Source organism: Triturus cristatus, chromosome 2_2 (assembly GCF_964204655.1).
Source record: "Triturus cristatus chromosome 2_2, aTriCri1.1, whole genome shotgun sequence".
NCBI classification, from domain to species: domain Eukaryota; kingdom Metazoa; phylum Chordata; class Amphibia; order Caudata; family Salamandridae; genus Triturus; species Triturus cristatus.
Window position 1 is genome coordinate 434,842,973 of NC_140582.1, and position 18,032 is coordinate 434,861,004.

An 18,032-nucleotide genomic window follows, 5' to 3' on the forward strand; every position below is an offset into this window, starting at 1 on the left:
CCAGCCCCAGGGCAGTACTCTGATTAAAAGGCATATGGTAATTAGGTGTAATTACAATTAATATTAACAACCTACCTGTAAGTCACTAGTATATTGGAGGGCATGTAGGTTTAGAGGCCCCGCAAATTTAATGCACTTAAGTGTGCACTGCTGTGTTGCCTGCTGTCATTTTAAAAGCCAGTCCTGCTTTGCAAGTTGCCTTTAAATTGAAATTATATACAAAATCGATTTTGGATTTAAAGGTACTTCCAAAGAATTAAACTACCTTGTTTTTACATATACGCCAGCCCTAACGTCTAACCTAGGTGCCCCCAGGGTAGGGTGCCATGTAAAAATAAGCAAATACATTTTATTGTAGCATTTTAGATCTGTGGGCTAACATGGGAATACTGTAATAAAGTGTAACTATTGACAGGAGTGAGCTAAAATAATATTTCAAGGACTTAAAAGATTAGTAATGATAAATCCAACAACTTGCCACTGGTGAATGTATGCACCCGGTACTCCATTGGTCAGGGGTGCCCCCTTACTTGTTGCACCAGAACACTGGAAAAATATGGGAGAGCTGCATAGCAATTCCGATCCCCTGCCTGAAACTACAAGAAGAAGGACTGCCATGCTGGAACGCTGGCCTGCACCAAGAGGACTGCACACTTGGGGACCGCTCCTGCTGCCCACTAAGGAACTACGTCCCTAAGGACGTTGCCTTGCTTCAGAAAAGATTAAGGAGTAGACTCCCTGAAAGCAACAAGTTAAAAGAGGTCATCTGATCCATCTCCACCAAGACGTTCCTGCCTGGAGTGCATCCAGTGGACCTTTAAGAATTTGGCTAGGTGCATTGTGGTAATTGTAGTCCCAAACTTCTGAGGAGCAAGTCAGAGACTCTGGAACTTTGGATTTTGGTTGTGAACCCTCAAAAGGAACTTCAGGAAGCACCTACTGAAGTTTGGAGAACTTTTGAGAACTTTAGTGAAAAAGCTCCATAAGGTGACCGACCCGACGGTGAGAGTCAAGCTGACTACGTTAAACCGCGACCCGGCCTGGATTTCAGGCTCGTCCCACTGAAAGCTCCGGCGCTCAAGGCCTCCAGGAGTTGACAGGGGGGGTCCCGCTGAAACAAACCAAAGAAGTCACTGCGAATCCGGCCTGCTGCGAAGGTAAAATTAGCGGTAGGTCTCAAACTTTGACTTAGTCCTGGTCAAGTGCGACCAGATGTCCCAATCTGGTGCATCTTGCTCAGCTAGTCATGGAACACCTTCACCCGCACCATGCCCCTCCTACACAAATTTGGTTTTACCATCAATGTCAAGAAGTCTTACCACATCCCCAGAAAGAAATTGACCTTCAAAGGTGCGGTGCTGGATATGACATGTGAGAAGGCTTTTTCACCTACTCAGAAGATTACAGCTATTCAGGATAGTGTTTCTATGTGTTTGAATTGGGTTCTGATCCCAGTATGCCAGTACTATGCCTCCTTGGTCTGATAGTCTCATGCATCCTATTGGTGCTGTGTGTAGAAATGTATGATGGTCCTCCATGGTGCCTAAAATGGAAGCATTAGGGGAGTATTTTGGCTCAGTGCAGTTGTTTCACTCTGATCTCCTAGACTTCCACTGTGCATGTGCCCCTTCAATCTCACTGTGAGCCATCCCTTCAGTCCTCCGAAGTCGCTAGCTACCATAGTCACAGACGCCACCTCATTAAGCTGGGGCACTCACCTGAGTGACATGACGGCACTGATGCATTGGTCTGTGTCTGAGCAGTGGCTGCACATACATGTGTTGAAGCTGCAGGCAGTCCATCATATCCTCAACTCCATTCTCTCTTTCATCTCAGGGAGTACCATCCAGATCCTATCAGACATCATAAACACTGTTGACTATATCCACAGGTATGGGGTGTGGACTCTTGTCTGGGAGACTTAATGCCTGTGGAGGTGTATCTTACAGTGGGGTATCTTCCCAGTGGCACCCTGAATGTGATGACTGGGGCATTGAGTTGACTCCTTTTGAAGGACAGTGAGTGGGACCTCTATCCCTAATGGCGAGACATGATCTTCTCTAGATTGGGATGCCTATCTGTGGATCGCTTCACCATGAGCTAGAACAGGAAGTGTTCTTAGTTTGTGCACACTTCTCTTTGATGGGTATACCTTTAGGTTCCATTGGTCTCATGATCTGCTTTACGCATTCCCACCTGATAACTTCTCTATTGAATACTCTGCAGACGATGCAAGATGAACAAGCTTCCCCAGATTTGGCAAGGAGTATTTGATATGAAGATCTCCCTCTTCCTCACGGTGTTGCCCCTCTTTCACAGTAAGATGGTTAGGTCCTCCACCTCAATCCATTGAAGCTTCAGCTGCATGTATGGAAATTGAGAAGTGCTAACTAGAGGGCTACTGTTACCAACCTAAATGGTAGACATTATTTGGGCTCCCTGAAAACCGACTCCAAAAACAGTTTATGGGGACCACTGAACAAAGTGTGTTGCTTAGTGCAAGTCAGAAGGCTTTTTCTATTCTAGCTTCTTCAATGTTTTGTGTTTGTCAGACCCCTACTTGGTCTCTAAGGCACACAGTGACAGATACTTTGCTAGGCTGCTTTGGGTGACTTTCTTTATTAATAAGCTCTACTCAACCCTCCCTGAGGGTATTGCTTTGGGGCATATTCTTTTTTTTAATTAATGGTTTTATTTTGAAGAACATATCAGTCACAAATATATCAACATTTAATTCATCACATTACCGTTATTTCCCACATTACATATGTAACAAAATCTCACTTCTGTTCAGCCATCTACACTTCATCTGTTCCATCGTTTCTCTTTCATCTCCATCTCACCAGTAGGCGAAATACACAGTTCACCTTGGTACATGTTCCATTTGCCCTATTTTTATCCCATTCCTTGGGGCACCCTCTAGATTTGAATACCTCCTTTTCTGCAATCATGCATTTATCTAATTCCTTTGCCCAACTACCCGAAGATGGCATTTCAGCTGCTCTTCAGTACATTGCTATTGTGCGTTTCACCAACGTATAGCCCAGAGTGACCCCTTAGGGCATATTTTTAAGGTGATGAATCTACAGAAATAAGTATCCCACAAAAGAACAAGTTACCTCCAGTAAATATTTTTCTGATGAATTCTATATCTTTCCACGGATTCCACACCACCTTCTCTCCCTCTTAATGAGTTAGTGCTGTTATTGATAATATCCCACAGTATACAAAGGCATCACTTGCTGTGATAGTCATGTTGTAAATGCACTCTCAGTTCTTTCTGCACTCCTAAACGAAGATGCGAAACAATTGCTGGGAACTCATTCAAATGCACCTTTCAGCGCCATGTGCACCTTAATGTTGTCACAACCAGAGCAAACAAAGCTAACTGAAGCTGCGTGCACCACCTGGTGGTGCTGGAGGGGAATTGATGGGAATAAACTTCAGCATCCAGTCTAGTGTCCGGAGGATATTCCTAAAGTGAAGAATCTGTAGTAAGATATAGGATCCACCAGAAATATTATTACCGGAGGTAAATAACTTTTTTGTTGAGAAAACATTATGCAGGTTCACCAGGTGTAACCGAAGTTATTAGCCATTAAAAATGATTTTTCTATGTTAACCCATAACAGGTTCGGAATTGTTGATGACTGTAATTTGTGTGTTTGGCTTATTTACAAAAATATATAATTTTGAAAAACATTAAGGGCCTCATGTAGGTAAATAAATTTTACCGGTTCTTAAATACCGAGCCGTACCGAATCGGTAAATTAGAATCGGTAAGTTACATGTAGGTAAAAATTCGGTAACAGTTACCGATTCGGTAACAGTCGGTAAATACGAATCGGAATTCACCGATTCGGTAAATACCGAGGTGAGAATTACCGAATCGGAAAATACCGAGGTGGTATCTACCGAATCGGAAAATACCGAGGTGGTATCTACCGAATCGGAAAATACCGAATCGGTACGTACGGATTCGGTAAATAACATCACATGACTTGACGAAACAGCTAATCCTGTGCAACGACAGCCCACCCAACCAGGAACTGCCCACACCCAGGCAGGTGTACACAATTAGCCGAAGTGGCCACACCCAGGCAGGTGTACATAATTAGCCGACCCTGGAGAGGCTCGGAGTGCAGAGGAGAGGCAGGGAGCAGTTGCATGTGCGAGCGGGAAACGAACAGCATGTCCAGCCAGAGCACACAGAAAGACGGAGGGGAAAGGAGGAGGAAGCTCAAATTCAGCCCCAAGGAACTCCAGGTGCTGGTGGAGGAGGTGGTGAAGCAGCACCAGAAGCTGTTTGGGAGGCAATCCCTGCAAGTGCCTGAGGCCGAAAAGCGCAACATATGGCTGGCCATCCAGGCGCAGGTCAATGCTGTGGGAGTGACCCACAGGGAAATTGAGGTCCTCAAAAAGCGCTGGTATGACCTGAGGATTGTGACCAAGAGGAAGATGGGCGACATCCAGAAGGAGGCCAGCCAGACCGGAGGTGGAACCAACAGGGCACCTGCCCTCACCGAACTGGAGGAGCTGGTGGCGGCCACACTCGAGCAAGAGAGCGTCGTGGGTCTTGGGGACGCCGACAGCTCTGCCAGAGCCGCAACACACCAAGGTAAGACGAAAGCACAGCAATGTAGCCGCCCCTACCCCTATCCCACATCCCCCATTGTGACACGAGAATCACACTGCAGTCCACACGTGTCAGTGCAGACAGGCAATGCATTCCGGGAGATGTAGTCAGGGCAACACTAACCATGACGTAAATGTCACAGGGCAACAAGGCATGTCACGCACTCGAGGCACAAGGAGACAGAGGACAGATTGGAATGTGAAATGATTTATTGTGACGCTTGCAATGCAGCCCTTCGGGGACACTGAGCCAATGTTGTTTTTCTGTCCACAGATGTGACATCATGCAGTACAGGGCATGCTGCAGGGGAGACGGCACACCGGCCACAAAAATCACCTCTAGCCAGCACGAGTGCAGACCAGGGAGCAGGCCCACTTGCAGCCGCACCACCTACGCAGCCAGCCTCGCCGCACACAGAGCCAGCATCACCTCACCGAGAGCCAGCATCACCACCACCAGAGCCAGCATCGCCACTCATGTTCGATTCACCGGCCACATCTCCGCTTGCAGGTGTGAGAATGAGGAGGCGTCCAGCAGCCAGGCTATGAGCCTTAGACACCTCGTCAGACGACAGCATGGGCCCAGAAGACCGCACCGGGCCCCAGGAAGGGAGCCATCCCACTGTGCCCCAAACATCACAGGCAGCACAGACGGGAGCAAGAGGGCGCCGCAGGTCGCGTGTCCAGAGTCCACCAGCACCCACTGACGGCCATGGTGTCTTCTTGGGGCTCGAGGGCCAAATGTTGAAGCAACAGCGCCTGCAATCAAAGGCAGTAATGTCAGTCCAGAGGCACATGCGGGTGATGAGGACAAGCTTAGTCAACATGGACACAAACATTGGCGGCATGGCTGCGGGCATTCGGGACATGTCCCAGTCAATCCAGCAGTTGTGCAGCAAATTAGATGCTGACATCGAAGCACGGCGCCGGGAACGCCAGAGAAGGGACACTACCAGCAGGGCACTCAACCGTCTGGCAACTGCGACTTCCCTACTTTGCCGGCGCTCTGTGACGATGCAGGAGGGCCTAACACAGTGCTGCAGCGACCTGTCACGGGGGATGGTGCAGGTGACAAGTGCACTAGGGGTGCTATTGACAAGTCAGGCGTCGACAACTGCTGCAGGGGATGCTGCGGAGAGCATCGACACCAGCAGCAGCATCACACCCCCCGTCCCCGAAGCACGCAGGAGCAGCAGGCGGCTTGGGGTTGGCTCTAGTGAGGATGCACAGGCCGTGCAATCCACCACTGCAGCGCGTATGCGCAAACATTGATGTGGCCCTGCTTATCCACTTGCCATTGGGTGACGTAACCCTGGACATACTCATTGTATAGATGGCATATTGCCAGATTGGCCTGTTCATGTGTTCATGGCGTGGTGCCACATTAAACTACGTCATGACTTCTCACGACTCGCTGTGTCCCCTCACTTACTCAGAAATAGTTGCATGTGATCTCTGCCCGTCTCTCTCTCCCATCGATTGCAGTTGGCACTCTAGCTGCGCTGCCCTCTGGCTGGCCTGACTCATCCTCGTTGTCCTCAAAATATGTTAGTTCCACATCTGTACCTTTTTTCGTGGCAAGGTTGTGCAGCATTGCACAAGTGGCAATTATCTTAAAGCAGGTGATGGGTTTGTACTGGCGTGCGCCTCCGCTCTTGTGGAGGCAGCGGAACCTGCTCTTCAGCAGTCCAAACGTGCGCTCCACCACATTGCGTGTAGATTTGTGGGCCACGTTGTATCGTCTCTCACTCTGGGTTGCTGGGTGTAGGTAGGGAGTGAGGATGAATGAACGGCATGCATATGCACTGTCGCCTGGATGAGTAAAAGGGAACCATCAGTTACATGCCTCTATACACTCTGATTTGCAGGTTTCAAGGGGCGTCACTGTTACTTACCCAGCAGGTATCCCTCTCCGAATTCTCCGGCTCTCAGTCGTGTGTAGATCCCACTATTCTGGAAGATGTAAGAGTCGTGGGTGCTCCCAGGAAACTTTGCAACAATATCTGTGATGATGTTCCCTGCATCACAGATCACCTGCACATTGATGGAGTGGGTGGACTTCCTGTTCCTGTAGATGTGCTCTGTGTCAGCTGGAGGACAGATTGGGATGTGTGTACCATCAATACAGCCGATGACATGGGGGAACTGTGCCATGTGATAAAAGTCTGTTTTTGTTTTCTGCAGTGCAGCCTGTGTGTTTGGGAAGCTGATGTAGTGGTGCATTCTCTGCATCATGGCATCCAGGAACTTCCTGAAGAAACGTGACAGGCAACTCTGGGATACCCCACCCACCGCAGCTATCACCACCTGATAACTGCCGGATGCCAACAGATGTAGGCTGCAGAGCACTTGCACATGTGGGGGTATGGCGTGCGCCCTTCTTATTGGCTGGTCCAGGAGTGGGTGAAGGTCCCTGATTAAGTCCATGATGGTTTCGGGGTGTAGCCTGTACCTCTCATGTATCTCTGCATCAGTCAGCTGGAATAGTGTGATGCGCTGTCTGTAGATTTGTTCCTCCCGTCGCCACACCCTCAGTCCTGCTGCCTGTAGACGTAGGCGCCTTGCAATGACGTACATGGCGGCCATGTTGTCCACGCTGTTGCATTTTGGGATTGCTTATGTGCATTGTTGATGGTTACCACCTGCTTTCCATCCGTGTTAATTACCGACTCTTATTTACCGATTTTCCTGGATTTCTTAATTACCGACTGCTCCTACATGTCATTTTCAATTTTTACCACTTCATATTTACCACTTCATATTTACCGATTCGTTAATAATGTATTCGGTAAATATGAATCGGTATTTTAGAATTCGGTAACTATGAATCGGTATTTACCGCCTCATATTTACCGAAAAGTGGTTTTTGGACTCCTACATCTCACTTGTCTGAATACCGGTCGGTAACGGCATATTTACCGAAAATCGGCCGTTACCGACCGGTATTTGGCTACCTACATGAGGCCCTAAATGTCGAATTCAGCGTAAAAATAAAAAAATAAAAACTTTTAAATGTAAATATTTTCAACACAAATTCATTACTCTGCAGGTCTATTATATATACAGGATTTAGAACTTAGAAATTGAACAGATGCTTGCGACATAAAATCTTTCAGATTTTCCTAAATGTGTCTTTTGTGTATATTAGTCATTCCAAATGTATTTAGTTACAAACCTCTGTGAAGAAGCGCGTAATCATACATTGGAATGGTACTCTTAAGTATAATGAATGAATCATGACAGTAAGTCACTGGAAGACCAGAGAGTTACCACATTTGCACATTTATAGAAAAATGCATCTTCCAGTTTCCGAAAATCTATTTTTGAGCGTGTGGTCGGATGAAACAAGAATGGATTCTATGGACCCAAGGGAATTGGGTCTATAGAATGTGAGTGCAGTCTACCGACCCAACAGCACCATTAGCTAAGCTATAAAGACCCTCTTTAACTTTGAAGCGGTCTATTGGCTCAGAGGCATGTCATTTCAAATGCCACACGCAGGCCATCAAAGCAGCCTGCACCCGACTGCTTACAAAAAGCATCATAGACAACATAGACACTGTTATTCGCTTAGTAACCCCACTGCTGAGATTGAACTCCAGAGTGCAAACTTTGTACCCAGATGTGCTCTGATTTACAGTAGAAGAATGGCTGTACTATCTCCCTAAGGACATTATTTGACGGGACAAATTGAATACATTCACCCTGGTTCTAAAAATGTGCATTTTGTGCACTGATTACAGAGATAACAAATCCCTTGCCAAAGCACCTGCTGCCCCTCTGTGCAGCATAACTATTTACAGATGCATTCAAACAGTGCCTTTCAATTATGTAGTTTTGCAATACGAAAATAAGATGAAATACTCTGCGACCATCAGCAGCACCAATGTATTATCATTCCTTTTTTATACATTGCCTCCACATCATCAATTACCCACAAATGCCACATCCCCACATTGTATACATAAACAATGAGTGGTTGACATCCTTCATGCCTCTCTGATGCATCAAAATGCACAGAACCAGGCGTAGGCAAGCTCATCATGATAACATTGTAGGCCAGCACCCACCTGCACTGAGACAAAGAGTCCAGCCCACTGGTGGAAAGGTAGGACAGGGACTGAAGTGAAGGATGCTGAGCTTGGATTTGAATTTAATACACAGTGAAAGTTTGAAAAGCTGCACCACCTTTTCCTACTGTAATCCATAAATGGTAGCAGTTGGCATGGAACCCTTCTTACAGTGTGCTCTTATTTTGCTAGGTACATTTGGAGACGAAGAGTCATGGAACATCAGAGACAAAACCTCTTGGGGGAGTCAACGGAGTCCACAAATTCAGGATTCTCAGGAGATGATCTTAAAAACTGCCCCAGGAAACGACCCCAGCTCTAATGATGTAGAAGAAACTGGAAGCAATCGTTCAGAGGTAGGCTTAATGCTATCCTATTGATATTAAAAACATTTTTTTAAGGGGGATTCATAGTCTCAAAAGTTTTATCCTCCCCTACATGCTTATGTATGTACTTATGTGTGTCCGGTTGTATGACACAACCACGCAACCATTTTCCACGCATTCTTCAATAACGCAGGTGGAACAATGAAGGCGTTTGAACCACTCATTCCTTTTACAACGCAAGTCGTTACAACAACTTGCCTTAGGGGGATGCTAGACTGTGGAATAGTATAATTTACTATTCCAACTCCAGTCATCGTAACAGTACGGAAAGCGTTGGACTTTGAAGTCCAACGCCACTGACCTAACGCATGTCGTTGTAATGACTTGCGTTGTAAGTGTAATGCATGGTTCAGGCGCATTCGTTATTCCGCCCGCATTGCACAGGCAACGCGTTGTTCGGCTGTCCTTGTATTTGCTGTTTCCCTGTGTGTCCATCTGTAAAGAGTAAACAGAGGATGGAGATTCCCACATGTGAAGAACTGTAATGGTCTCTACAGAGTCGTACTTTCAGATTATTTCTAAATTTCAGGAGGGTTGGAACAGTTTTGATTATGACAAAGATTCTATTTTAGATCATTGGAGCATAGGCGAAGAAGGTCTGGTCCTCTGGTTTCCTCTTTCTTGCAATGATTTGTTTCCAATATGACAATGCCCTGGCGTCTAGAGGTACTTTAAAAGCCGGTATAGCCTTGCTACGAAGGGCTCTGAGGCTATTAAAACATTCTGCCACTAGAGGGCAGAATGTTCTAACAAATAAAACCAAGCCTGCAGGGAGTGCGAGGGGATTGAAATCCCCTCAGGCTCCCTGAAGCCTTTGTTCACAGCCAGAGCTGTGAACAAAGAAACATTGGAATGTTGGTGCTCCGGGCTTATACCAGCCATTAAAAGCCCGGAGCACTCCATTGTTTTCAATGGAGCTGCCAACATTCCAATGTTCTAATATGGTATACACTATAATACCTGCCACTGCATCACCAAGGTAAGGATCAAATTGATTTTATTACAGCAACATCTAACTACCTAGACTTGTCTTATGATATAGTGGTGGGGTCACTGTACTGAGTATGCATTTTCATCATGTGACTTAATAAATGCAATACAGTGATAATATATCGTGTAGGATTCCTTCCAGGGGCCTAAAGTGGTGTTGAAGATACTGTCAAGCAAGGCGAACTCTGCGTCGAGTTGTTGTTCTTAAGTCGATTTCAGGAAGAAAAGATTTCAACTTCTTTAGGGAATTAGTTATTACCATGCTATCTTGGTTTTCTTGTCATAGTGCTGTTTAAAAGTGAGGTTTTTGTAAAGGGTGAATCCAAGTGATCAGATCATAATACTTTATTCAGCACATAAATAGCCATAAAAGATACATAGATAAAAGTCCATACACACAGAAAACATAAAAAGAAAAATGACAATAACAAATCTAAAAACGAGGTACATCAACTATTAAAATTTATCACATATCACAGTCAACTCATGGCACCACCCCTGACCAAGATCAGAAGACCCTTTGCCTGAAGGGGTAAGATCGGATGCTGCACTTAACCCTCCATTGTTTTCCTGGATCTCACCGCTGCTTTTAATAAGATGCAAACACCCTGACAAACATCATGGGTACTTAACAGTTGTAGATAAAAAAAAATGTATCCCTACATTTCCTGAACCTCAAACGTTTTTTAAATCAGCTTTAGAAATAGTATAATATATGGTTTATAAAATGTGCAAAAAAACTTAAAGTGCATCTCTGACTGCTTTGAGTGTCCATGACAAGGACAGGCAACTGCTGGCATCCCTGAATGAGCATAGGCACTAGAGAATTTCAAAAGCCAACCCACAGTACAAGCCAATAAACTAAAACGTGAAGATCTCTCCCATTGTGAGAGAGACACAGCAAGGTACAGCACAGAAACCTAAGGTACAAGGAGCATAAAATACATTTTAACAGTTCTTTTGCATATTGAATTTTCCAGTCTCTAGGAGTGACAACGTTGTAGGAAATGTAGCTTCACCATCTTTTTATCTAGTTCTCTTGCTGTGAGAGAGGTGTCAAACATAGCTGGTAGATTAAATGCATTACAGGTTTTTCATATGTAGACCAACCAGAGAATTCAAATGCTCTTATCCAAATTTAAACAATCTAAAATAATGTCCCTGTTCAGATTTGCCTCTGCACTGACCCATACACTGACCCAGAGTAAGAAGGGCACAAACTTGGCTTTATCAGTGATATACTCAAGGCTAAGCTCCGAATGTATGATATAATGCAAGCTGGTGGGGGGTAGGTCCAGGATCAGCCTACAGACACGATCTTCTTCAGTCTGCAAGGTGTTCACTTTGTTATTTCCCCAAATCTTTGCATCATAAAGCACCGTAGATACACACTGAGCGTTGTAGATGTTCAGAAATGGAGATACTGTTCAGGGCCAGACTGAGAACCGAAACTGGCCCTGGCAGACTGCTCGGCCGGCCCCCCGGTGGGGGGGGGCTGAGGGGAAGCAGCCGAGTTGTTTGCAAGGGCCGGTTTCTGCCGATTTTGTTACAGGGGGCCGATATTGCAGGGCCCCGGTGTGAGAAGTTGGCCTGGCATATGCTGGTCACTAGTTATAGTGGCCAACTTGCACCAGTCCAATTCGACTCTTGGTAGATAGGTTTAAAGACAACCTTTTAAAGAAAGCTATCCTAGTGGTAGCTGTGGAGAGCAGCCTTCAGGCTAAGTCTCTGAGGAATGTAAAGCAGCTTGTTTTACCTTATAATCTCTTGAATTACCAAATGAAAAGACACCACACAGGTATATATATCAAATATATATGTATTTATTTCTAAATATACTCTACTAATCTCCTTATGAGATGAGAGCCAGGTAAACATTCAAAAGATCAACAGTTCTCAATAAATTAAGCACAAATATGGCTGTAGCCCTAGGGGCGTACCAGACCATATACTAAAATAATGGGTTAACAAACTCGACTTGCAAAATGAAGAGGCCTAGGGCCTTGGGAATCGCTGGGGCTTCACTTCTGCAGTGTTAGCAGGTAAGTAACCAGCCCACAGGAGACGCGTGCAGTGTCTAAACACACACGCGGGTTTTCAATGCGTTTCAATGGCAAATGTCGCAGTTTGTAAATTACAGTTTTAGGGCACTTCGCTAAAGTCAACAGGCAAGCAACTTACAGGGTAAGTATTTTGAGAGCCAACACACACTTGGGCACCGGAGTGCACGAGTTACCTCACCCAGGGAAGCTGGGTGCATAGGTGTCGGGTCGCGATGCTGTTTCCAATGGAGATCACTGGATACTTGCTGCTTGTGACGACTGGAGAGGTGTCCGTTCGAATCCGACAATGGATTGGAGTTGCAGAAGACCTAGAAATTGAGGGGACAGAGTTCAGAGTCACTTGCCAGTGACCGGTGGCCAGCAAGATGGATGAACACAGCTGTCGCGTCTCTTCAGGTCGGTGATGGTGTTTTTTATCTTCGCTCACGAGGTCCAGGAAGGCTCGACGATGACCAACAGCTGGATTCGGTAGGTCCCATAACGTCTGCAGCTGTCGACGGTGTCAGCACCCGGATTGGAGCCAACAAGCCTTGGCAGTCGCAAGTCTCGTGTGGAGTGAAGATTGGCAATGGTGCAGACCAGCAAGGTCTGATGGACTTACCCAGCAAGGGTAAGTGAGGACAGGCCCAGAGCAACCAGGCGAGCCCTTGAAAGTGATGTGGAAGTCTTCTGGAGAGTCGCTAGCCAACGGGCAAGCAACCGCAAAGACGCATTTGCAGGAAAAGTTTACCAACAGCCCACGGTCACTCGGGACGAGGTAGGCTGCTGATCTTCGGTACTAGACTTGCTCGGGACTTGGACAATAAGTGGTCCAAAGCACAACTTCGTTGAACGTAGTTTAGGGCTTGCACTCGAAATCAGTGCACGGTTCCCTGGTATTGCTGTTCCTCGTCACTCGTGGGGTCCAGATGCCACAGCTTCACTGGGGACTCAAAATGGCCGTTGAGCAGTCAGGAAATCTGCTTCAGGGGATGCAGGGACTTCGGGCTCCGGCGGGAGCGGTAAAGTTTGCAACCGTAGTTCAGTAGTTTTGGTGCCTGCCAAGCAGGGGAGTCACTCCTTGACTCCAAGGGAGATCCTTCGGTCTTCTAGAGATAGTAGAAGTTGAAGGGCCAGGATTCTTCTTCGTAGAGCGTCGTCCAGGTGTAATCTAAATTGCATTGGCAATGTGTGGTATCTTATAGTGAAAAGATGGGAGGGACTAGCTCTATGACCACTCCTCTAGGAGGGTCAGGGTAGTGGGTGGTTACACCCCCTTCCCTTTGTCCAGTTTCGCGCCAGAGCAGGGGCAGGTAGCCCCTGAACCGGTTTGAGCTGGCATATGCACAGAGGAGCCTACTGCTCCCCCAGTGCAGGACTTCAAAGCACTCTAAGAGTGCACCCACCCAGCTCCAATACACTAAATCCTGTCTGGGAGGTGATGACACCTCCCTGTGACAGGAAACCCTTTGTTGGGCTCCCTCCACTGCGAGTTTTGGTCAGCAGCAGGAGGGCAGCCCGGTGTCTGTGCTGGTGGCATCCATTTTGTGATGCCAGGGCTCTAGATGATTTCTACCGTGTAGTACAGTGTGTACATGTCATCCCCTCTAGAAGGGTGGGATCATACTCCCACACCAGTTACTAGTGTGGGGGTATGATTCCAAGTTGTTTGACACCAAACACAACATGTTTTGATGCAGTCATTCCAAAGTTAGCATTTACAGCGAGGTTATAATGCACTTAAGAGTATATGGTTTAACCGCATCCACACACAGCAAAAGAGAATAGACTCTGCCAGCTGCAGAGGGGTCCTGCTCAGGCAGAATCACCCCCTCACATAGTAAACCAAGCACCCTGCCCTTGGGATTGATAGGGCCTGCCATAGGGGTGACTGATAGGTTTATATGTGTGTGTATGGTGAGATATAGGAACCTATACCTCAGTGAGGAGTGCTAAAACTACCTCACACAGGCTGCAGTAGCAGGCCTGTGGTGTCAGATTGTGAATGCTTCCCAGGGGTGGCATAATACATGCTGCAGCCCCTGGTAGGCCTGTGAAGTACCAATGCCCTAGGTACCTAAGGTACCATATACTAGGGGCTCATAAGGTACCACAGTAAGCAGATAGGCTGGGGTCCTGGATAGCAGGATCCCAGCCAGACTAGTCAAAAACCATTCAAACACCAGGAAAAAAGTGGGGGCAACCATATAGTCAGATTCCACCTTCCTACACCCGGTAACAAAAACGGCCCCACAGGGGCCCAAAACCGGCCCCCACCCTGGCGGCCCACCGGGGAAACGCCCGGTGGCCGCTGCAGCCAGTCCGCCCTGATACTGTACCCCTAACACTAAGGCACCGGCTGCTCTGCAATGCCTCAGGCCTGAATTGCTGATCTGCGTCTGCCAGGAACCAGCACTATTAAAAACATCCCCCAAATATTTAAACTCATTCACACTTCCCAATGAGTTCCCTCTAACCACTAATTTTGTTTCTTGCCTGGCCCGCATGCCATAATGTGAGATTTTCTATAGTTTATTACCAAGTCAAACTCACTCATAAAGGAAATAAAACATTCCGCCAGCATATGCAGAGCCCCTGGGGTCCATGCCATAAGTACTGCATCATCCGCCTGAAGCAGCAACGACGTGTGAGCTCGCAAAAACATCAGTATGTCTCGGGTAGCTTTAAACAAAGTTGGGCACAAATTATTATTGTAAACAACAAATAGTATTTGGACCAGGATGGAGCCTTGGCGCACCCCACGAGCTAAAGGAAAGGAAGCAGTCAGTTCTCCATTCAAATCGTACTGAACCTTCGCTTCCAAATTCTCATGTAAAATATACCGGAAATTCACTATCGTCACCTCCACCCCTAAATCCAGCAGCATCAATCTGTTAGCAGTCAAAGGCAGTTGACAGATCCATAAAGGACAGCACTTGGTGATGATGTGTTTGTCAATAACCAGGCTCAGAATTAAGCACTGTTCCACTGTACCCAGCCCCTGACGAAATCCAAACTGATAAGGACATAGACTGTTATTGATGTTAGCCCACAGTTTTAAAAGATTAAATATCACCCGTCCGATGCCCTTAGCCGTACTATTAATGAGTGAAATTGAGCAATAAAATTTGGGTGAATTACGGTCTCCTTTATTTAAGCCATGGGGGCTCACTGTCACTTGTGAAGTTTTTCAGCCTTTCATTCAGTACTACTGGTAACTAGCTCATTAAATGTGGTCAGTTGTTTACACATATCAGTATATTTCCCCCAAAAATCCTTTTCAGACCTACTGTTCGTAAAGGCACAGAAAATATTTCTGCGTAAATTCAAATATATTGTTGCTTATGATTTTGTGCAAGAACTGTTCATGAATTTGTGCAACACAGGATTCTAGTCCCCTCCAGTTGGTCACGCCCTTGGTTATGGAGGTCACGCCCTTTTAAAGGCCTTCCAGTTGTTTCTGTAGCATATTGAGATTATAGGCATTAGGACCCTTCTGGTACTGAGGCAGACTCTAGACAGGAACTGCATCATAAGGGGGAGGTGTTAGGGTGTGGTTAATAACAAAGTATGCTGTAATGTTTACTGTGTGTGTATGCTGAGGAATAAAGTAAGGTTTAACTGCAGCTCCCTTGTGATGTATTTCATCTGCTTGCACCAGGGCTGGGGAAGACTCTACAGTTGCGCGGCAAAACCCCTTTTAAGACCCCCACCTTTTCCATCCAACTTAAAGCACTGGTTCCAGAAGATAACCCTCGTTTCGCTGGGATTCCCTGATACACAGTTAATGAATGATGCGTTCACTGGACTTCATTTCTACATTAAATAGGCACATTCATATTAATCTATTCGATAGTTGTTAATCTAAATTCATTAGCCAATCACTGTTTGGAAAAAGACTCTGTATATTTGTGTGGCCAATCGATGCTCAGAAATCCATAATTTCAAACTAAAATAGCAATAATTAGTCACTGGCAGTTTTCACTTCATTTACAGCTCAATTTCTCCATCTTCCGGCCATTTCATAAAACTACAACTACTAATTCTAAACAATACAGCACACAACTCATTATAATCAGATTTTCAAAAAATGTCGATAACTATTTTTGATTTTGTTCAGGACCAAGGATCGGAAACTTTGAAAAGTAATTATATATTTCGCTCCTTTCTTTCCCAAAAATGTTCTCTACTCTCTCGAGGAATATCCATGGGCACATTTTTAACTAAGAAAGTGTTTATTCTAGTAACATCACTGTATTGAAAAAAAAAATACACAAGTTCAGTCACTGCGTACTTAAAATCTTTGTTCTCGATCGGCCACATAAAACCATTCGGGAGGGATGGTAACCGGGTCATGTTACCATTGGTACTACAGGCACATGAAAAGTGAGATCTAATAAATCACCTAAATCCGACATTTTATAGTGATTTATGGTGATTTCTAAATATCAAGATATTGGCCTTGTGTCAGAAGATGCCATTATCTTATCAAACTCTTTCTTTTTCGCCTGTGATCTGTATTATAAATTAATACAGAAATTGGGTTGTTTCCAAGTGATTCTTAATGCTGTCAGTCATGACTGCCAGGCCAATAGCTGTACGGATTGACAGGCAAGGAGATTGAAAAAGTATAGAGATTTTAGTAATTAGCCTTAAACAGCAAAAGATTTGCACAACCTTGATTCAAAACTGTGCAAATTTTCTTACAAGTGCATATTTTACCATTGAGTGTGTATATATATATCATTGAAACCTGTCAGGTGTTCAGGCACGAGTGCACATTAACTGATTAAATAAATGCAGAAATATACAAATTTCAGCTTCATTTTTAAACAAAACTTACAATAAATATCTATAAATACAGGTAAAATTAGCAAAAAAGAAATATGGATAAATACAGAAAGAAATGACAAAAGTATAAATACCATAAAACCGGGAGCCCTTATTATAATGTGTACTCAATCGGGGGTCAACCTGCTCCTTTTTCAGGCACAGCCATCCAAAGTGATGTTTTAAAAGAGAAGGGGGGTTTCTGTCTTCGGAGAAGTCTTGTTTACAAGATACTATTTAACTCATTATATTTATGACCTCTTTGTGGGAAACGCGTTATGTTATTACAGTTTCTAGAGTGCTATCATTGCCCAGAATAGGGACCGGACGCACGATTAAAGTTTATTAAAAAAGCAGTGTTTGTAGGGCGTTCCTAAATTAAAGAACATTTTCAACTGTTTTAACAGAAAGAGAAAGTCTATTCCAGTGTATAGTTGCCATTAGACAGAAGGTGCAACCTCTAGCTCGTGTTCTGGTAAATGTGCGATAGCTCGAAGCAGAATTAATAGAACAACTTGGGGTGGATTATTGAAATTTGACCTGGCGATCTTTAGGGCCAGGTCCAGAAGCAGTGCAGTGGGTGAGGCACAAAGTCTTGAATAAACTTAATTTTTTTGACAGGAAGCCAATGTTGGAGGCACCCGCAATACAGCTGTTTTGTGAATCATTTGTAGTTTCATGGTAGCTGTGATGTAAAGACTAATGCAATATTCAAGACTAGAAATAATCAAAGCTTAGGAAACTTGTTTCTAATGTTCTAATTGCGGTAGAGGGGAAATCTGTTTTTAGCATTTTAAGAAGAAGGAACAAGCAGATACAAACCTTATTAACCTGATTCTGGTGGTAAGATCATTGTCAGAGAGGACGCCCATATTTTTAGGTCGAGCCTAGGCAGCGCTTGTGCTGGTCTTCGAGGCATGCTGTATTCACTCTGTGGGCTTACAACCAGCCCATAGGCTTGCTATGTGCTGGCTCCATTGTCACTCACCTATTCTTTCTTCCTATTTCTTCATGATATGCCTTTGTCATGCCTCTTTTAATGTGTAACCCTCCCTAAGAGCAGGGACCAAATACAATTT

General features: G+C 45.2%; 1 protein-coding gene across 2 annotated transcripts in view; it reads left to right on the forward strand.

Annotated features, from left to right (window-relative positions):
- The window catches only part of LOC146862330 (cilia- and flagella-associated protein 337-like), a 336,132-nt gene that overhangs the window by 304,237 nt on the left and 13,863 nt on the right, over positions 1 to 18,032 (forward strand). For both annotated transcript variants that reach the window (XM_085641532.1, XM_085641531.1), the window contains one exon: positions 8,898 to 9,061. In XM_085641532.1, the coding sequence (XP_085497658.1) occupies positions 8,898 to 9,061 (164 nt within the window). The remainder of the gene's footprint in view (positions 1 to 8,897; positions 9,062 to 18,032) is intronic.